This window comes from Taeniopygia guttata, chromosome 2 (genome assembly GCF_048771995.1).
Source record: "Taeniopygia guttata chromosome 2, bTaeGut7.mat, whole genome shotgun sequence".
NCBI classification, from domain to species: Eukaryota; Metazoa; Chordata; class Aves; order Passeriformes; family Estrildidae; genus Taeniopygia; species Taeniopygia guttata.
In genome coordinates this window covers 126,566,487-126,587,940 of record NC_133026.1, presented here as the reverse complement: position 1 = coordinate 126,587,940, position 21,454 = coordinate 126,566,487, and the positions used below count along the sequence as shown (strand labels likewise).

At 38.2% G+C, this 21,454-nt stretch overlaps 1 protein-coding gene and 1 long non-coding RNA gene across 4 annotated transcripts; one reads left to right on the top strand and one right to left on the bottom strand.

The window, feature by feature from the left end:
• Window positions 1–580: 580 nt before the first annotated feature.
• LOC100220197 (Y+L amino acid transporter 2) lies at window positions 581–19,005 on the bottom strand. 3 transcript variants are annotated; one of them, XM_072924808.1, is made up of 10 exons: window positions 18,918–19,005; window positions 11,942–12,459; window positions 10,439–10,564; window positions 7,681–7,825; window positions 7,004–7,127; window positions 6,179–6,282; window positions 5,810–5,906; window positions 4,656–4,805; window positions 2,263–2,446; window positions 581–1,575 (listed from the first exon to the last, which is right to left on the bottom strand). In XM_072924808.1, exons 2-10 carry the CDS (start codon window positions 12,441–12,443, stop codon window positions 1,484–1,486), a joined length of 1,524 nt encoding a protein of 507 aa, XP_072780909.1. In that variant the 5' UTR covers window positions 12,444–12,459; window positions 18,918–19,005; the 3' UTR covers window positions 581–1,483. The 3 variants fall into 3 exon arrangements, with proteins under 3 accessions (XP_072780909.1, XP_030122254.4, XP_072780910.1); XM_030266394.4 differs by lacking the exon at window positions 18,918–19,005 and adding an exon at window positions 18,787–18,892; XM_072924809.1 differs by lacking the exon at window positions 18,918–19,005 and adding an exon at window positions 17,958–18,077.
• On the top strand, window positions 17,984–19,224 carry LOC140682451 (uncharacterized). The gene is made up of 2 exons (XR_012054221.1): window positions 17,984–18,066; window positions 18,942–19,224. It is a non-coding gene; the product is annotated as an uncharacterized lncRNA (long non-coding RNA).
• Window positions 19,225–21,454: the final 2,230 nt, after the last annotated feature.

The window sequence follows — 21,454 nt, the reverse complement described above, 5'->3', positions numbered from 1 at the left end:
CCTGAGAGCATCAGGCAGAGGAGTTCTCCCTCTTGTGGAGTCAAATGTGACTCCACTGGCAATTTAAATTCTGCTTCCATGATCATCCAGTCTCATAGACAGCCAGGACCAAAGTCCTAAGATAGCAAGAGAAAGATGGATGTAATTTGCAGGATTCCTCATATGATGGCACAATATGGGCAAGAGGAAGGTCTAATCAGAAATAAGGTAATATCACCATGAAGACTGTGTTTTGACCTGAACACACATTGTGCATTGCAATAGTTCTGAAATTCTTTTGCACATCAGGCATCTGGTTCAGCAGCTTGCCCTTTAACTTATGACTATTACTATCAAATTTGCCTTTCTTCTGTTTCTAAATGACTCTGCACTTCTACATAGAGGAAGGATTTTTTAGTTTTAAATCAGTAAGTAACTTTTCCTTTTTCTTTTTTTCCCCCCCATCTGGTCTCGGCATGTAGGTAGAATGTTCTCAAACATCACCAAGCACCAAGTGTAAACTCTTTTTGCCCTCCCTCCCTCCCTCCCTCTAGCAGGTGTGGCTAGCAAGAGCCTGAGAGGAGAGATGTGGGACTTCAGGTGGTTCTTCAAAATGCAGTTTATTGCATCCAAGATGTTACAACAGACCAGGGTCATGGGTGACAGAGCCTGCAGCTTCAGCTTCAGCTGTCAGCTCTAGCTGCAGACAAGCCTGAAGACCCTTTAGTTTTGGTAACAACGCATTATATAATTTTCTTTGCTGAGCATCGTAATACATAAGAACCAATCTATACCTTTACTTTTACCTATAGCCTATGATAACTACTATCATTACCATATTATGGTTATTACTATCCAATTATGTGAGTAAGTATGTTAAAGTTTAAGCTAAAAATTGTTTTTCAGTTTTTCTTGTAACAGAGAATTCTTAGACCTTTTTTCTGCTTGCCACATTGGCTTGCTTGTTTGCCTATGGTGTCTTCCCACTTTTCCAAAGACCTATTTCTACTTGGTATAAACATATTTTTGTTTGTGGTCAACATATATTTTGCTCTAGTCATAAAACCCCCTTCCAGCTTGACTTAACTTTTGCTTTCTTAGCTGTCCAGTAATGACTGGCTCAGCAATTGTCAATTTAGACATCTATTGTTCTTCTATATCAAAACCTGCCTCCATCTCTACTTTGTTCTCAGATTCTACATTCAAAGAGCTGACAAGCATAAATATCTGTGAAACTTTCTTGTCAAACCTTCATCCTATTCAACCAAGCGTTTTATAGTTCAACATGTTATGTGATAAGTCAGTATTAACAAACAGAATTTTAAAAAGAAATCCTGGAAAACAGAGTGTTTTATAAAACCATCACAATTTAACTGACATCAAACTCATGCACAGTACAGTGGTTAGTGCTCTAGTATGACTGAAAATATGGGGAGAAATTCAGATGATAAAGATTGATCCAGACAGGAGATGTCAAGGCACAATTCTCAGTGTTGAGGCAACTCTATTTACTCTTAGCTGCTTTGGGTTCCATGTCTATGTCCAGGTCTGACACAGCACAGTAGAAGAGCATCTGAACATACTTCGTCGTTGTAGCTGTACCGGCAAAAATGTGTGACAGAAATTTAAATATATCTTAGACATACATCTGGATTTTGAGGATTTGAAAACACTACACAGATATTAGGAAAATCTTGAAACACCTTAATCAATAAAATTAAGCATAAGGTATAAATAGCTAAAGGCAAAAGAAGCCAATAATTAAGCTGAAATTCTTGTTTAATCAGGTTTTCATCAACATTTTCATTGAATTGATAGCTGAATTTAAAGTATAATAAATAAAAATATTAAAGATTTGCTTTTCAAGACTGCCTGAATTTGAGGACTGGCAACTACCCTTCAAACCAATGACTAATTATTTCCTTGTTTCTGAAAAATCTGTGCATGCCTCTGATTTGGATTGTTCCATTCCTTGGACGGAAAGTGAAGCAAAGATGTTCTGGTATTTCTGCCTTCCAGGGTATTAAAAAGATTAGTTTTAGTATTCACAATCCTACATGGCTTTTATAGAGTCAGCATAGTTATGACACCCACATATTGGAATGTTTTGTACAGGTAAGCACGGTTTTGTTTTCAGGACCATGTGATAAAGCAGATGATCTCAGACATGCCACATACCAAAGCATAGCAAAACTTCATAAAAAAAAGGATTTTAGGAAAAATTACTCTTTCCTTCTTCTGACCAAGGTTTTGATATGGTGACTGGGATATGATGTTCCTTACCAGAGAGCCAAAGTAGACATTTAGGTCGTTTTTCAACTGGCAGATAGACTCCCAAATAATATGCAGGGATGCCTGAGAGGGCAATACCAACGCCAATAAGGGAATTGATTGTGTCACTGTAGAGAGGCACTATAATCAGGAATAGGGAACACAAACAATATACTATAGGGAAGAAGAGGCTAAGCTGTGAAGAGAAAAAAAAAATACAGCATTTGTTAAAAGATGCAACAAACACTATTGTAAAAATTCAGGCTTTACAGATTAAAGTTAGACATGTCAATAATAAAAGTATGTACTGAATCTTTTTGGCTGCTTACAGTCAGCATAATTTATTAGCTTCTGTGTACACTGCTGAGAGCCTCTTATTTGGTGCACATCTGAGCATCTGACTATTTTATTATTTTCAGGTCTGCATAAACTCAGTTCCTTTACAATTAGTAAAAGATCAGCATTTGAAAGAAGTACTTTAAGTAATGTACTTTCTCTCCAAATTTAGTTCTGAATAGTTATGTGTAGTTTTGGTTGGGAACTACCTCACTAGACTGTCAATTACCATCTTGATGTTGTAGAACTAATGGACTTTACTCCCATTTTTGTGGGCACTTAACAAATATCATATCATAAATAATGAAAGATGGGCCATGAAGATGATAAGAAGACAGAAGCACCTTCCCTATGACAGCAGGCTGAGAAAGTTGGGGCTGTTCAGCCAAGAGAAGAAAAGGTTTCATGGACACCTTGCAGCAACCTTCCAGTGTCTTAAGGGGACCTACAGGGAAGCTGGAGAGGGATGCTTCACCAGGAACTGTAGTGATAGGATAAGGAATAATAGTAAAAACTGAAAGAGGAGAAATTTAGGTTAGGTATTAGGAAGAAATTCTCTGCTGTGAAAGTGGTGAGACACTAGATCAGGTTACCCAAGGAGGTTGTGGATACCCTAACTCTGGCACTAGTTCAAGGCTAGGTTGAATAAATCCTTGAGCAACCTGGTCTGGTGGAAATTGTCCCTACCGTGGCAGGGATGGTTAGTCCCTTCCAAACCTTGACATTTTATGGTTCTATGATTCTATGAAAGTTTCAAAAACCTCTTTATAAATTTATTTTCTTTAATTTTTTTACTGCCTCTTGTAGTGAGCCTTTTAAGGGTCCAGGAGTTGACATTTGAATGCCAGCTAAAATTGGTGAGAGTTTACTGATATAAATACTTTCTTTTTTTCCTTATAAATATTAAAAATGTAAGTTGGTGAAAACCAAGTGCTACATTCAGAAAAGGAAATGGTAAAGGTGGAGTTGTGGTGTTGACTAAGCTGGCAAATGCTGACAGGAATTAAACAGCAATTTTGTGTAAAATCTGACTGTAATCCTTAGTAGAGTCAGAGGCAAAATTGCCAATAAGGCTTTATCTTCCACATATTTTGTGGGAAAAATTGGAAATTGAGTGTGAACGTGCTTCAGGAATATTTTGTCTGCTGTGGAAAATTGTGAAGGTTTTTAGCAGGAGGTGCTTAGGATATTTTATGCCTTTGTTTGAACTTTTTAAAAATTAATCAGGATGTTACACAAATGGAAAGGAAATGTGTTTGTAAAAATGATGCAGGAGTTTAGGAAGAGAGATTGACAAAGAAGAAATATTTGGGGGGTGTTAATTTGTAATTCTCTTGATTTTTACTGCATCACTGCAGAGCCAAAGTGCAGGTCAGCAAGCCAACAAACAGGAGCCAGTGCATGGTTTTGTGTGCCTGCTGTGTGTTTCCATCCTTGCTTCCTGGACAATCACTGGATTAAAAGTAGAAACAGGTTTTAGGCACACTTTGTTTCTGTGCAGTCTCCCTTGTCTAACTGATATTCAAATGCTCTTCTAAGTCAATCATTAAACTTGCATTTTACAGTCTATGACCACTACCCAGTGGGAGGGAACATTCAGAATATATTTGATTATTTAAGCTAATTTCTGTGTGGGCAGAAGTGTGGACATTTATGGCCTTTGGAGGGATTTTACTGTTTTTGCTAAATCACGTAGGTTTGATCAGAGTGTTAACCCCTATGGAGCCTCCATCACCAGCTCTGCTGAGGTCTGCTATTCTTCCAGGATGGGCTATAAACCTCAGACATTTATTTATTCCTCATTTGTTTTGAAGCAAAAAAATATTATAAATCTGAATGAAAGAAGAATAATTGGATATATCTTTTCAATCTCACAGCAAAACTACCAGAACTGATGTTCTTCTGGACTCTAATGGGTATTACTCCTTCATCTTGTATTTTGAAAGAATTTCTATGGCTAATAAATAATCTATAATAATAACTGCTACTGTTATGGCTGTGATATTATACATCTATAAACACATGCATTATCTGGCTTTTAGAGCTTTCTTCCCATCTTTTTTACTTACTTTAACAGGCCGTGGTCTATGTGGCTGAGTATATCTCAGATATATTAGTCCTGCAATAGATAGACCCACAAAGAGCCAGTAGTTGAAGCAGTAGTAATTAATAAGGAGGAAAACATCTTCCACAAGGAGATAAAGCAAAGTCATTAAGCCCTAGGGATAATAAAAACAAAGACTTTTTAATGTGAAAATAAAGACCTAGTAAAATTATAAACTGGCCTGTTTCCAATCTCTTTGTATGAGCTTAGGATATCAGTCCACTCATAAATTGAGACCATTAGAGTCAATTCTGTGCCCCGCAGGTGTGCTGTACTGCCTGCATGGAAAGACCTAAACCACCAGGAATTCAATGACTATTTTAACAGATGAGCAGAAAAAACTTCCACTTTGCACACAAAAAATGTGAATGGTGGTATATTAAGAGAATATAAATCAACTTGCTAGTGCAAACAGAGTCCCTATGAGAAGAGTCTTCATAATGAGATTATAATTTTTAGTAAATTATTTGATGTCAAATAGGATGAGTATGATAATCTAATCATAAAAGATATGTAACAGAGATCAATGGCAGACACCAAATAAAATGCACACTTGAATACATGTATTATTTATGAAAATAATTTCCTGTAATTCTATAACTTATGGTTCCACAATTTTGTGTCACAAGAGCTCATTTGTATAGTGACAGCAGAAAAAACGTCAACAGGGCTATAGGCATCCAATGGTAGAAATTTAATTTTAAAAGCTTTGTCTCTCCTGTTATAACTACAATTGTAGAACATCAGCCTACAGCAGGGTCAAAGAGATGTTCCTGACATATTTGTCTCCAGTGACACTTAAACAGCTCTTGTCTATGCCATTACATCTTTAGCCATTCGCTGTTTTCTCAGCAGTACTTTTGTACTCCTCACTAATATTGTTTGAAGATCATATGAACATGAATCAAGCCATTCTCTCTCCACTGAAAAAAAACCCTGTATCAGACAAAATAACACCACTCCCACCCCCTCAATGAGTTTTAGAAATTGTAGGCATATGCAGAAGATGTCTCCAGGGCAGGAGAAGTCTGTGAGAAGTCCAAGGCAGAGCAGAGATATTTTACCTGTGGTCCAAACCCCAACTGCCCCAGCCAGGCACGAGGCTGGGGTGTCACTTACATTGAACAGAAGAGCAGGGACTGGTGTGAAGCACTTTATGTGAATCAAGCTCAGACTGACAGGGAGATGTCCTTCTCTGGCTCCAGCATAGAAAAGCCTAAAAAAAGACTAAGGAAACTCAACCATAGAAATAGCTTTTTCCTTCCTGACAAAGCAAGAAATAATTCTTTTGTTACTCTCTTCTAAGTGCTGCTCTCTTCTCAAGTGGCTTTAGTTTATCAAATAGTGCTGATCATGAGAAGACATCATGAGAAGATGACCTCCATCACAAATGTATAACTTGACATAGCAAAAATTACCAAGGAGTAGTAAAGAATGCAGATTAATGATTCCTTTTCAATTATTTAAAATAAATCTTCTATTTCATACCGAGATGCTGCAATAATTGATGAATTTAAGCCACTATAGCAAGACATGGCCACTGCTATAGGTATTATCCACTTGGCATGACTAAGGGTTTCACCTCCAAATGTCTGTAACAGAAAAAAAATAATGGTGAGGCCCTCTATGTTAGGCACATGGATAATTCTGAGAAACTCTCATGAAAACACATCATCCCAAAGGTAGTGTCATAGCCATGCTTTTCTATGACATACCATAGTGACTTAGAAAACTAGAATTTGGAAAAACTGATCAGCATCAAAATAAAATTGGCAGATACATTAAAAAAGATTTTTAAAAAATATCCAAGCCTAGATTAATTAAATGATGGAAAAGAGGATGATGTATTGACTTTAAAGTATTCTGACAAATCCCAATTGTAGTAATTCATGAGTTATTTTATTTCTGTATAAAATACTGATAAGGTTTTAAAAAACATTTAAGTGCACACTTCTGCACTAAAAAATATTGCTGTGGTTGTGCAGTGTTAAACATTACATACTGTACATTAGAATGACAACAAAAAAACCTGGTTCTTCAGCCACCCGGACTTTCTATAGCTTTTTGACCCTGGCAAAAGCATATTTCCTATTATGTAGTGTAAAGAGCAGGATTTACAGAGTATGAAATACAAGTTTTCAAGAGATTTTTTTTTTATATGTTCTTGATATGCACCTTCTAATATACTGGTAGTGTTATATGAAAAAATGTTTTAAGCAGCCTTCAGCATGAAAGTATTTCAACTGTTTGCCAAGCATGCTACCTAAAATTTTCCTGTAAAGTCTTTTGTTTGGGTTATGTTCCACAACTTACCACAGCCACTGCATCACTTGTGAGGAGAGCTGACATGTCCAACACTACATAGTATGCTATATTAGTCAATAAGTAAATAATAGTCACAAGAGGCATTGAAATTGCAATAGAAAGAGGTAGGTTCCTGCAAAAGGAAAATGGAAAAAATTATTCCATGTTATTTAAATGAGAAATACTTAAATAGAAGATTGTTCCCAGAATGGGTACCTCCATCATTTTGAACCCACAGGGCTGACATCCCTACAGAAGGAAGGAGATAGTATTTGCCCATAAACAACAATGCTGAAGATCACATCATAAAAGCCATAAATCTGACACTGTCTTACTCTACTGGTGGCAAAAAAATGTCTTGGAAAAATATTGCGCCTAAATATTCCATCTGAAAAGATGCAAGAAATTTTAGAGGGCTAGATGCACCTTTGCCTCTCCTTGCTTTCAGCAGGGATTTGTTCTCCTTCTTTAAAAGTTGTAGTCTGAAGTGTAAGATGTAAAATACATATATACAGATAAATGATTCATTAGTGTGATACAAGTGATAAATGAGCACAATAATCAGAAAGAGTTCTCCTACTTACTCCTTCATTTGAAGAGAAAGGAAAGTAATTTGACTAATCAGAAACAGAGTGGCTTGTCCTGCCATCAGCTGTCAGTGGTTCAAAGGAAAAGCCTGTGTTTACCTCTCAGGATTCTGCATTTCCTCGGTGACATAGTTGAGCGTGTCCCATCCTGAGTAGGAGAAGAGGGCAGAGTAGAGAGCCAGGGCGATCATCCCTGGGCTTGTTGCTGAGCCCTCAAACGGAGCTCTCAGGTTTTCGATTTCCCCTGTACAAATGGCAGGTGCCAATCAGCTGTTATATTTCAAGGACTGCAACTTAGAAGGGTGCTACACCTGAAGTGTCAGCTAGCCAAAAGGAAATAACACCCCACTGCATCCAGGTTTCATTACTGTATCTAAAACTGCACAACTTACATTTTTAATTAACAAACAAGAGAGTTTCAGCCAGATGTTCAGACAGCTACACTTGCACAGGGAGAAAACAGAACATTTTCATGTTTGTTATTTGGATGTGACTTTTGGTAATTCCACCAGAATTCACAGAGTCCTCTTCTGATATTAATGCTTGCCCTACCGAAGGAGGGAGCCATACCAAGGGCATGCAGTACCCTGTCAGCCAGGATGAGGTATTTGGCAAAGCCACTTTCAGTTCCTGAATCTGTCTCATAGTTCTTCCTAATAGCTGTGCTTTTATTTCACCAGACGAATTAGTGGCCACTAGAGGGGGGACCTCCTTTAGGCATAGTTTTCATGGGATGCTCTGACCCACAAGAGTGTTCCCCAAAACTAAGTGGTGAGATTAAAAATCTTTCCTTTCAAAATCCGGCTTTAGTTTATTTTCATTGGTTGAGATGACAGCCTGCAGAAGGCTGCAAAATAGGCAAAATGTTAGTGAAACTGCATAAGCCTTCACTGCCATCCTGGAAAGGGGAAGAAAGGCCTTACTGAGATTGCAGAAGGAAAGTCTACAATTTAGTGAAAATGGAAGTGGGTTAAGTATACAGAGAAGATAGAAACATGCTGAAACCTCAATTAGGAAAGAAATTAATGTCTTTTTTGTAAAATGAAAGCACTTATTCAACTAAGGCGTGATACTACAAAAGCAATTCAGTCATCGAAGAGCAGGAGACTGTTTAAACCAAAGAAGAGAAGCTATGAGATGTACACATACTCTGGAGGAGCAAATAGTTGGAAAGTGAAAGAAAAAAAACAAAACAAAATGTTCAAGAAAAGTTTTTTGTGTTTTTTTTTGCTAAAGGCCTCATACTCAAAATCAGATATATTTACAGTCTTTTAACACAAGTAGTGCATCCAAGCACATCAGAAAGAATATGGCAGGGCTAAAACATCATAACTGTTCTTTTCATTAAAATAGCTGCTGACTTTAAAACGGTCATTGACCTGATCACAGCTTCCTCCAGAAATCTACATCGTTCCTCGTCCCAGTCTTTCCTGTATTTAAGTGCTCAGTTCTGCTTAAACAAAGCTGAGATGAGACCTTTACTGCCAGTAAAAGCTCTCAGCATTTCGTGTGCCTCACCATAATGTTTCCTCTACGGTTCAACCCTCCCTGAGCCCACAGAGCAATGCAGAAGGAACAGAATGGGCAGTATGTGGGAGCAGAGGGAGCAGCCCCTGGATCCAACAGCACAGCGGTGAGCAGAGGAGTGGAGGCAGTTTTGAAGGAGGCAGCTTGAAAGCAGGGGCAGTGCTGCTACAGAGGTGACATCACAGAATCACACTTTTGCAAAACTGCAGCAATTTTATGAGGGGAACTACTCCTTCATGCAAGTGTGACCCTTAAGCAATGCTTCTTCTCTGAATCTTCATGTCTCTGCCCTTAGGGTTGGGTTTAGCTGTCCAAGTGTCTTCAGACTTCAACCAACTGCTGACAACTGACATGCAGAGGTAATGGCTTAGACAGACAAGAAAGCTTTCCTAAAGTCTAATGTAGCTTTACAGTGTAACAGCTGATGCAACTGCAGCCAAGGAAAGGAGGAGGCCAGCAAACATGGAAAAGAAAGCATGCTTGTTAGGTTTTATAAGCTAATTTAGCAGGAGAAAAAGATAATTCCTAAACTGAAGAGGGGAAACCACCTTTATTTCAACTGAATAAAGGTGAAATGGCTATGTCATTTAGGACTTTCAAAGGAAATGAAAATGTAAAAACCTTAGTTATCTAGGCAGCAGAGGTAGAACTAGAAGAGAATTCACTGTGCCAGAGGCCCAAATTAATAAAATCAAATCTATTGCCATATGGAAAGCTCTGAGGTAGCACCAGACTAAACTGCTCTCCAGCTTTTCAGTGTGTCCTGTTCAGTCCAGTTATTGCTGATAGGAGGGGGCTCATCTGCCCTCTGATGCCTTACAGCAGCACCACACCACAGTGATTCACAAACTGCAGTTACAGTCTGCTTTGTTTCTAGGAACAAATATGCCCTCCCACAAATCCCAGCTGTGATTTACCCACTCTGGTCCTCTTCTGGGCAGGGCTCTTTGGCTGGGGGGTGGTGCTGGTGGGGTGAGGTGGGGGGAACTGTAAGAGTAATGCAATTTCTCTTTCCCTGTCCTGTTATGGGACAGGTAGTAATGCATGAGTCAGACACTGAGGCTGACTTTAGTAACTAGTCAGCAGTAAAGTGATGTTAATTCAGCTGCTATTTCCTATTCAGACCAAGCAGCACAGGACTTGGCCTGAATAATTAATCCCCTATTGCTTAACAAGCCATAAAATACATCTGATCTTCCTATGGCAGATTTTTCTTTTCCAGAATAAACAACACTTCATATGTAAGTCTTATAGATCTCCCTACATGGATTTTGAAATTATCATATATGATTAATTTCATAGAATTTAGGTAAATGAAAATGATTCTTACCTTTGCCAATTTTGTAAAGGCCAACAGATATCACCAAGATAAGAGCCATGACTTTTGCATATGTGAAAACGTCTTGTACACGGGTACCCCATTTTACATTAACACAGTTAATAAATGTTAAGGAACCTGCAGAGAAAAAGAATATGCATGAAAGGAGCGCTGGATGTTTAACATCATTTAAGTAATATTTAAAACCCATCTATCCAGATACCACTACTCTTTCAAGAAGTAAAACTGAATCAAATTTCACCACTTCAGGACCACCCAGATTTATTAAAATGAAATACCTGGTTTAAAATTTACACAACGGTTTTCTGAAAAATACTGCTTTCATGACAGTACGTAAGAACCGTAAAAACATATCAATGTTTGAACTTTAGGACTAACTCCTTCTCCTTTTAAATAATATTTAAATTTTATTAAACTCAACAAGAGCTGTTTCTACACAAATGATAGTATTTCTTTATATGCTGTATATCAAAAATTTCTTCATGCTGAGTCAAGCTCTAGTTTTGGTACAGAATAAGGACAAATCCACAAAACCAGTTTGCATGATATGAGAAGATACTGAATTAAGCCAGGCTTGCTTATGGCTTAGAAGTTGTGTTATTCACAATTTGGCCCTGAGTCTGAAGATTGCACAGCACGCACTTACAGAGTCCTCTCAAGTCCCATTTTGACAGAATCTAACAAAAAATACCAAACTATTTGGTTGCAGAGTGGGTGGGATCAAACAGTTTTCCTTTCCTCTTTTTGCCATATTCTCTGTAGTTAGGTTTGTCCCTCGGCTGGCAGCAGGTCCAGCCAGGGGCTGAGCCATGTGCCAATCTGCTCTCACTCTAGCACACACAGAGGGGAACACAGGCAGCTTCTCCGTCTTGCAATCCCATGATTCAAAACAGAGATAGATGAGGAAAGGAAAGGACATGGTGTGCATTGGTACCAGGCATGAAACCCAGCTGCTGAATCGCAAATGTGACATGGTCACCCAGAGTGCTCTCAAGCGTGGATCAAAGTGGGCTGTTTCTTATCTAGAAGCCTTATTGGGCCTTGCTTCTGTTTCCTATAATCTAAACTTCAGTTCTGAAAGGAAGAAAAAGGGTTTTGTAATGCTCAAAACAAAAATAATTTAGAAATAATTCTATACAGTAAGGGCACTAGCATGCAACCATACATGCTCAAACAACCTCTTGCCTTCATTTTCATAAATGAATCTGTGCATGTGACAGTGTCCTAACAGCCAGTTAGGCCAGTGAAACATAGACACACATGTATTTTTAATCAGCAGTCACAATTTCTCTCTGCCAAACTGTAATTCTCCTCTCCCCTATAGCAATACCAGCCCCAAACACAATACATCTGAATAAAAGATTATTAGTTCCTAAGGACATATTTTAGATAGGTAATAATTATTTTCACAGAATGCAAAGAAATAGAAATTTAGAAAAACCTTTTCTGGCCACGTACAATTACAGTTCTTAACTTCTGGCAATCACTACTTACATATACATGCAGCTGCAATCAACCTGACTGCATCATACGGCGGCTCACAGTGGGGAAAAATTGGCTGAACAATATAGTTAGCAAATGTGATTGCTATCACGGCCTGAGTTGTTGGTTCAATAATTAGCAAGGAAGACCAGAGTCTGATGAAGGCCACAAAGGCCCCAAATGCCTCCAGAATATAGGCATAACTGCCTCCAGATTTCATGATGGATGTTCCCAGTTCAACGTAGCACAAAGCTCCAAACAGGGAAAAAATCCCACCAAGTGCCCAGATAACCAGCGAGAGTCCATAGGAAGCACTATACATTAAAACACCTCGGGGTGATACAAATATACCAGAGCCAATCATGTTCCCTACAATTAAAGAAACTCCATTTAGTAATGTGATTTCTTTTTTCATCTGCATTTTTTCACTTGTCTCTGCCATATTGTCCATTTCAGCTTTTGCATTCTCAGTTCTGGACTTTTTATTGCAGCATATTTGCCAAGGGGTTGGCATCTTCAAATCACATTACCTGAAAACAAGAGGAGAGAACATCTTTTGTAATGCATGTGGCATCAGAGATATGGATAAGATAATTAACATGCAAGGCACAAATGATACAAAGAACAAATATTTTGCCTGATTTTATCTTGCAAAATTCTGTTCCTGAGCAGCACACTAGTGAATTTTATTAACTTTCACAGTTGCATACCTTTTCAGTGCATAAATATGAGGCCACTGTCTTTGGTTATAGATTCCAAAGGTTTTGTTAACTCTCAGTTCACCATTATTATTTATCTTGAATTGTAATTCTATGTTATGTTATTGAAAATATTTTAAGGAAGAAGGAGACACTGTATCCCTGGAAACATATTCTAATACAGCTATCTGTATCTTCTACAAGAATACCTCTTCCTAAAATTTATTCTTATCTCAGAAAGGATTTTAATTTCATTATTATTTGTTTCATCAAATGACATTCACTTGAAAACTGTTCTTCTGGGAAACACCAGAGCAAAGACAGAAAAAGAGACTCACAACCTCTAACATCACAAGATAAATGTTAATATGAGGGTAAAAAAAAAACTTTTTCTTTTTGCTGCTGCAGTGAATAATGCAGCTTGGTTAGCTATTAACCTCACTTAACTCAGGAGAAGCCACCAACATTCACAGGGATTGAGTCTGGAACACTCTGTCCCTGGAATGCTTCTGTGTAAGAGAGTCCAACAAAACATCCTGTAAAAGCATCTCCCTCTGGAGCTCGCAGGACAAGACCCAAGTGTGCTGGGAGCTGGCTGCACAGCTCCATGGATCCCTCTGCCTCGTGCACACATGCACTGCTCTGGGGCTGAGGTCCCTGGGGATGAGGAACCCTGGACTGCAGTGACTGTCTCAGTTCTTGGGTCCTGATGATGTATAAGGGTGCTTAGACCAATGGCTAATTTTTGGCGTCTGTCTCAAAAGATATTTGTTTCTCCTTCCCTTCTCCCCTCCACACACACTCTAAAGCACTCCTAAAGATAATTTCCTCAAAATCCTATGACCTAGATCCAAGTTCCCTAAGTAGAAACAAGATCATCCATGCAACACTGGCAAAACAAAACCAATTTGATTACAAATGTTTACACACTACATTTACCCACTGCACATGGTTCATAAATTTATGTTCTCAAAATATGGGTCAATGGCCATTTTAAAACAACCTGCCCTCCCCAAAGTTCCTGAAAGGTTTGCTTTCCTTTGTAAAGTATGACTGTTTTATCAACCCTGAATATGATATAATTCTATGTATTCCTTACCAGCTTTTTTGATGTAACTCACTTTCCTAATTAATCAAATAGCAAATGAGGCCTGATGAGTACTAAAAATTAAAAGATGCCAAATCTCTTTAAAGATTACATGCTTTTCTCATCCCAATGGCACTTTCCCTAACCACAGGAACACTGTGGGAACACTGGAATAAAGTTAAATATTAACACTTGTCAAAAGTGTGCAAGCATGACTGCAGTCTACCTTTTTCTTTTCCTGACCTCCTCCTCACACACACAAGTGACCCCTGTTACTTCTCACATCATTCCTCTATGAATAAAAACCATCATCCTGTTTTGCAGGGAAAAATTTCATGCATCCAATATGCCATTCATATATCTTCCTTTAAATTCCTGATGAGCCTTACCTGTTTCTTTCTGTGTAACAGAAAGGAGGAAAAAGTTACCCTCCCCACCCCAAAATAGAGGCCAATACTTCCAGACCTTCCAGCCTCCATTTCTTTCTCAATGGCTATGTGAAATATCAGCAGAAACCCCTCCCATGATGGCAGCTGTTTGGAGAGTTCATCATGATAGTAGCATGCTAAAAATCTGGGCATAATACTCGTTTTATAGCATAGCTGGTTTAAAATGATTGCATGTTTCTTATGCTTGATGTACGATTTTTCAAAATTTTTTTTCAGCTTTTTAAATGCAAGCTCTGGCTGTGAGCTGAAATGCACAACTATTTCAGTCAGCACAGCTCAAAGGGTGTGGGAATTTAAAATGCAGTTTTTAACCAGGTGACATGAATGTGGAGCTGTGCAAGAAGTGATCAAACCCAGTGGCTATCACTTCTCCTGAAATGAAGTCTCAGATAAGTAGGATACAGCTATTTTCCTATAGAAAATAATACATCAAGTAATTGGTAGGTACAGGTAACTTGTGTACATGGTAGCAAACCTGAACTTGGATGTCTAGTATAGATGGCCTGCTAGCTAAAGGGAATTTGATCATTTAAACTGCAATGCTATTGAAGCCTAGTAGCACTTTTACAATCTGCAGCTTTCCTGAGAGCACAAAGGTAAAGTTTAAATTATATTCTTAAGTAACGCAACATTTTACATTTTTCTCTTATCTCTTGTGCTACCAAAAGATTATTTTTGATTTCTAAAAATGTGTAACTGGAACGGTGTAGGGAAGTATTTCTTCCATAAATAAATGACTGTGGATGAAACCATTATGAAACGAAAAACAATTAGAAGAAACAGTTTAAAATTCAGCACTTTGAGGCATGTTGCATTAGCAAAACTTTTACCAAGACCCTCAAATAAGTCCACAAATAGGTATGGCCTGAGAATCAAAGGGTTAGAGATTCAGTTTCCATAATCAACATGTGCAACTTCACTTAAGTAATTTATATCTCCTGGAAATAGAAATTTTTGAACAAATTTTTTAAAACAGCTTATGCCTGTCCTTCTCCACCAAGACAACAATTTCTCGCAGCTTTGACAGTCCACTGATTTCATTCAGTGTCATCACAGTGTTGGAGCAGCTACAGATTTCTTTATTCAGGATTATGCCTTTCTTAAATAAACAAGATTCACTGAGTCGTGACTCATGCTTGTTCTCAGCAAACTTTTCATGCTATTAAGAAAATTAGTGGGATATAGTAAATAGTCTCCTGTACAGATCTCCCTGTGTAATAGCATAAGAATAATGTTTTTGTCAAGTGTATAAAGAATATACTGCTTTTACATTCCAGGCAATGATGAAAACTATTCAAGGATATACCCAGTGTCTGTTGTCTAACTTTTTATCTCATTTATAACTTCTGCTATTTTATTCCTACTGAACTTGGTCAATAGTCCTGTCCTACTGTTGTCACTATCACTTCATCCTCATGCCACCATGACTCCTTTCTGGGACCAACACTGGAAGCTTACATGTTTAAGAATGCTTCAATAGCTCTTCTCCATCATTTGGACATTTAGGTCACATTTTGAGGGTGCAAGTGAGAGACAGCAAAAGCTACTACTGAGAGAGCTTATTGGGTAACCATCAGAGCTGTAAGGTGATTTTTTACAGAGGTAGCCATTTTCAGTTGTAAAATCCTGTATTATAATAGATGACAAATATTTACAGGGAATCTTCTACCATCCACAGTGGCTTCCCGAGAAAAGAAAATTTAAATTTATGCAGTTATTAAAAAGCTGAGGTTCTTTGCATTCTGTTTTAACATAGTTGGGTATTGTGATGATAAAACTTTATGGCAGCAAAATTACCAGTACAGGTATTTTAGTAACTCTTGAATATGAAGTCTGAAGAGCAAAGCATAAAAGCTTTCTGATGCTAAGGAAGGTCTTTGCTGTCTTGGTCCCACAGAGTGGCACAAGCAGAAGGAGCTTTTGGTTTCTGGAATCAGTGTGCCAATGTGCTTCAGAGGCCACAGCAGGCTGAATGACACAGCTGCCAACACTTGCCTCTGCCTTGTGTCAGCAAGTGAGCTCTGCTACACAACTTCAGAACCCTATTTTCATTCAGGTCTTCCTTTTTCTTAGGCCCTCTCTCAATAAATGGAGGGAAATTTTCCTCTCAGGGAAAACACAATACCTTGAGAGCCCAGACAGCCATAATGGCCCTAAATCCTTTGCAGCTTCATGTTTATCTCACAGCTGTATGTGCAAACAGCAACAGAAAGGACTTTGGAGATCGACACCTGACAAGTTAAGGAAAACAGGACCACATACAGGTAATTCTCAATAGCTTGTTTGTTACTTAAACCACTGCCAAAATCATGCACAAAAGGGAAAGAAGAAGGGACAAGTTGATACTAGTTGAAAACTAGAGCTGAAATCAAAGACTGTTCTTCCATAAATTATTGTAGGGCTGGTTTGGCAGGGTAGGATTTTCTCAGACACTTCCCATTCTTCAGGGGTCTACATCTCATGAGTGATGTTGCATTAGCAAAACTTTTACCAAGACCCTCAAATAAGTCCACAAATAGGTATGGCCTGAGAATCAAAGGGTTAGAGATTCAGTTCACATCTCTTCCTTCTTAAGGAGGTAATTCACCTTTGCCAAATGATTCAGGAAAACTTGGTCAGGGAAGTGCTTATGTACTTCCATAGGAATTTGCACACTTGTGAAGTCTTACAAACTGCTCCATAGCCTTCCAGAGGGACTGAGGTGCCTTTATTTGTTAGAGTATTTAGCAATTCTCAAATTTTAATTCAAGAAATATTAGTAAATAAATAAAATCTCAAAGATCAATTACTGTTGCCTTCAGCAGATTCTCTTGGAAGTCAATTCCCATTTAGTCAATTTCCCGTTTAGAAAGTCAACTCCTATGAAAGATGTTGGAACATGCTGGATATCAAATTTCGCCTCACTTCATGGTATTTTCTTTTGGTGAATTTTGTCTACCTCCACAAAATTTCTTAATAATGAAAGTGCCACCAATGAGCCAGGCAAAGTTAAACCAGCTAAGAAAACTGATAAACTCCCAATATTTTCTAGTTTCAGTCAGAAAATTAGTGAGATTAAGAATAACATTTAAAACTACAATCTAGAGCATTTTAATTATATGTGTATTGGAAGTCAATGTGCATGTAGAAAGCCATCGTAAAAGTCATGAGCAATCTCTTATTTTCTCCAAGTACATCCTAGGCAATTTCCTCCTGCCTGTAGAAGATTGACTAAAAGTTAAAAAAAACCAAAATATAAATTTATATTAATAGCTATTGGAACATGAAATCAGATGAGCAAGCAGTTTTCAACATGACCAAAAATGTGTAGTTCAAACTTCAAAACACTACTAATGAGTATGAGCATTAACATGTCTCAAAGGGAGTATTCATAGTAGATTGTACTGTTGGACATTTCCCAATAAGGAAAGCAAACAAAACAAGATTATGCAGCATGAGGAAACAGCATAAAATAAAATATTCTAAAAATACAATACTAAAAATTCAAACATCAGAAACAAAAAATCCACTTCCACTTTGATTTCATCTGAAGCAAACATTTTTCACTCAATAGAAAACAAGCATATTTCCTTTTGGTTTTCAAATTCTATGTTTATAAAAATATTTAACGAATTATTGCTTCACATGCTCCAAATGCATTACTATGGTCATAGACTGGCTTTCCCACAGAAGGGACTTGCTCCACCCCCAGCACTGCATTCCCACCCCAGAGCAAATCACAGAGGAGATTTGAGAGAAAATCTACTGTAGCCCAAATCTAAAGAAAGGATTAAAAAGAGAAGCCAGCAGCTTACCAGAAGGTAGGTGATCTGATTGCTTCCTTTAGCAGAAAGGCTGCTGGAATAGAACAGTGCCTCTCTTAGGCTGCTGCTCTGAATAAACACCTCTGTTCCACCAGGATGGGTAAGTTAATACCCATATGAATAGCCTCTTCTCTTACTCTCTGTTTAGCCTTGCCTTAGCTACTATTTTTATTACAGTAGCATGAATATTAAAATCAACGAGAGCTTTCAAGAAAGATCTCATACTCTCCTGGAATGTGGTTTCCCCAAACAGCCTCAACTGAGGTCGTTAGCCGGCAGAAGCAGGCAACTGCTGCTCTCTATTCCTAAGAAAGTTGTGATAGAAGTAAAACAATAGGAAAGTTGGCGGGGGGGAAAAATCCTTCATCCACATGTCACTGAAACCATGAATAACTAATGCAGTCTAATTCCTTCTTGCTGATTTAGGAACGCCACAATGGAATTTCTACTAACATTAAACAAAGATGTTTATTCTGGTGGCATAACTTGCTAAACAGAAAGTCTTTCTGAGGTGTAGACTAGAAAAGAGTTGTAGTTAACTGAAATTCATAGATATTATTTAATTTTAAACAACCAAATGTTTCTTCTGTTTTTTTTAATTTCAAATTTTATTCTAAGTTTAATCTATGCATTGTTAAATATTAATCAACTCAATTATTTTTCTTGTATTCAGAATTATAGATCTGTGTCTTTTATAATAATTTATGACATGAGACATGAGACACAAAACAGGCTGATCTGATGTTAAGGTCTTACTTTAATTAAATAAGCTTTAAAAAAACCTCTAGGATAAAAATAGGCAAAGAAAGAAATTACTTACCCAGTGTATTCAGTTAGTCTTCTGAATTATTAGGCATCCTGTAGCAAAGCCAGTATGGTATATATCTGCTGAAACAAGAAAATAAAATCTTCTTGGCAGAGCAAAAAGTTAATGAATGCAAGAGCACTAACCTGGGATTTTTGTTTTCCGTGAAGAATGATGTTCTTGTGCCAAAGGGCACCTGGAAGGAGCTGATCCAGCAGGTCAAGAGTCTTGTTACTAGAGCTGAGGCACAGGATAACAGCACTTCATCATACTGGACCACTAATCCATAAAGGAAAGTAAAATATTTGAATCCAAGCACAGATATTCCTCCAACACATCTGAGCAGTCCAACTAGAAAACAAGCAGGAGCATAGAATCGCGTTGCATATTCCATTCTGTAACCCACAGTGACCAAAAGGAATAATAAAAACAACACAAATCTTTCTTTTGTAAGCCAGTGCTCCTCCTGCTTCTTCATTTTAAAGTAACATCTTGTAAAAACATGCTTTTTGTCATAGACTGAGACAGCTATACAGTTAATGCTTATACAGAAATGGCTATGCTTTAAAAAAACCCTATTCAAAGCAGGTGTAGGACAAATTCTTTGAATAAACAGCTTTCAAGGTGTTTTATCTATGAAGGATGAGAGCTCTCTAAGTCTGTCTGAAAAGATTGCACAATTCCAGCTGCCGGCAAGTTTGTGGTTACGTACATTAGAATGTAGCAAGAAGCATTTTGGCAACAGGATTGTTTTGTAGGGATGTTGTTCCTTGTTGGACAAACAGAGGCTGAGCACTGTGTTCCTTAACCAGGGCCTCTGTCATCTTAAATTCTTTTTCTTCTGCCAAGCAATGTTCACAAACCATAGCCTAAAGCCCAGAAAGTATATTTTCAGGAATGCGTAATTACTTTCACTCTGAAATTTAAACTTGAGTTTGTCCTGTTTCTGACTTGGGGCATCAAACTGGTTTTCTGATTGTGTGTTATACTGAGGGACTTTGCTGTCAGATCACCTTTATATTGTCCATTTATCCTGCAGATTCTGACCCAGCCTCAGCCCTTTGTTTCAAGTCTTTAGAAGCTGCATGTTGGAACATGAAACAGTTTTTTTTTCATTAATGTCTCTCATGTTCCTATTGGTCTGACCCTCCTGGTTACACACTACTGGATATTTGCCACGGATTTATTTACAGCAACAGCACATAAATCAACACTGAGCAATCATAAAGCATGCATTGTGCACAAAAAGGATTTTTCCTGAATATTTATTCTGTAAACACAAAATCTAGTTCCTTTGCCAAGGAAGATTATATTTAATCTTGCATTTTAAGTTAGCAAGATGGATAATGTAAAGAAGTGAATGTGAATGCCTTTGTAACAAGTATTTCTTACTAATTTTTACAGTATTTCAGGATAAGAACGTTTGCAGTGAAGCTGCTCCTGTACCAAATTACTGTTCACAGTAATTCTTCTGTGAGTCTTACATATAAAGACACATTTCCTGATTGAACAGCAAAGTAAGGCATGCTTGCCTGAATAAACCTGTGGCATTTTCTGGTTTCTTGCCCACACTTCCATTACCGCTCAGGAAAGCTTTTCATACCCTGCACTGGAAACCAGACTACGTCAATTATTTCCAGAGCCCTCTTCATTCATACCATTGCTCAGCTGCAGCAAACATCTCAGTGGTGCCCCTGCCAAGTCCTCTGCTTCCTCCTGTTCTGTAACTCTGCCCTCTGTGCCTCAGCCAGCAAAGGGCCCTGCAGTTCTCATCCACAACAGATGCACTTACACTGAACCCTGATTGAAAACACACTGCCAAACACTCCCTACCATTAGCTGCAAGACTCTGAATGACAAACAAAGGCCACCATTTGTGTCATCTTGTTAAAATGAGATCTTTGCTTATTTTGCCATGACGCTGATGCAGGAGAGAACATAGCTCACAGACCAACAAACTTCTTCCAACCACATTAACTTCAGGTATGGCAGCAGAACACAAGGAGCAGCCATTTCTAAGTGGCAAAAAATACCATAGGTGCCAAAATACCATACAAAATCTAATGCTAATGAACACAAAATAATACATGTAGTCCTATGTTTCCATTTCCCCCCATGTACATATAAAAAGACATTCCTACTTGCACATTTTGAAAGGCTTTCAGTGAGCTGTTACAACTCAAAGAAAAGCTTTTACTGTCAATCTCAAACATTAGCAGCATTTCCCCTTGGATTGAATAAGCAGAAAAATCTTTTAGGAATTGCAGTGCAGAAGTGAGGAATGTGTAAAATACTGTTAAAACAACTGTAAAACAACAGAAGTACTGGTGTCCCTGTGACACTGTGGCTCATACTGACTCTCACATCTGTCACCTCCACACACCCTTAGCTCTGTGTGGCCAAGCACACAACCTCCACCTCTCTTCCCCCATGCTGACCCCAAATCATTCTCCTTATGCCTTGTCTGTATGTCCAAGCCCCAACTGTGGCAACCCCTTCCCACCTTTCACTCAAGGAAATTTGTGTGTGCCTTACACGTTGGAGAGGGCTGGCTGATGTCACCCAGAGTGGTAGTGTCTCTAGTGGAGGTCATACTGGGCAGGGCTCTGAGCAGCCTGATCCAGTTGAATATGTCCCTGACCATGGCAGAAGGGCTGGACAAGCTGACCCTTAGCAGTCCCTT

What these genes read in the sequence shown, in the direction of transcription:
- LOC100220197 (XM_072924808.1), bottom strand. Translation starts at nt 12,443, where the DNA reads ATGCCAACCCCTTGGCAAATATGCTGCAATAAAAAGTCCAGAACTGAG. An exon ending in GAAATGCAGAATCCTGAGAG is followed by an intron (nt 7,128 to 7,680) that starts GTAAACACAGGC and finishes TTCCTTTTGCAG; the next exon opens with GAACCTACCTCTTTCTATTG. An exon ending in ATGTCTACTTTGGCTCTCTG is followed by an intron (nt 1,576 to 2,262) that starts GTAAGGAACATC and finishes TTGCCGGTACAG; the next exon opens with CTACAACGACGAAGTATGTT.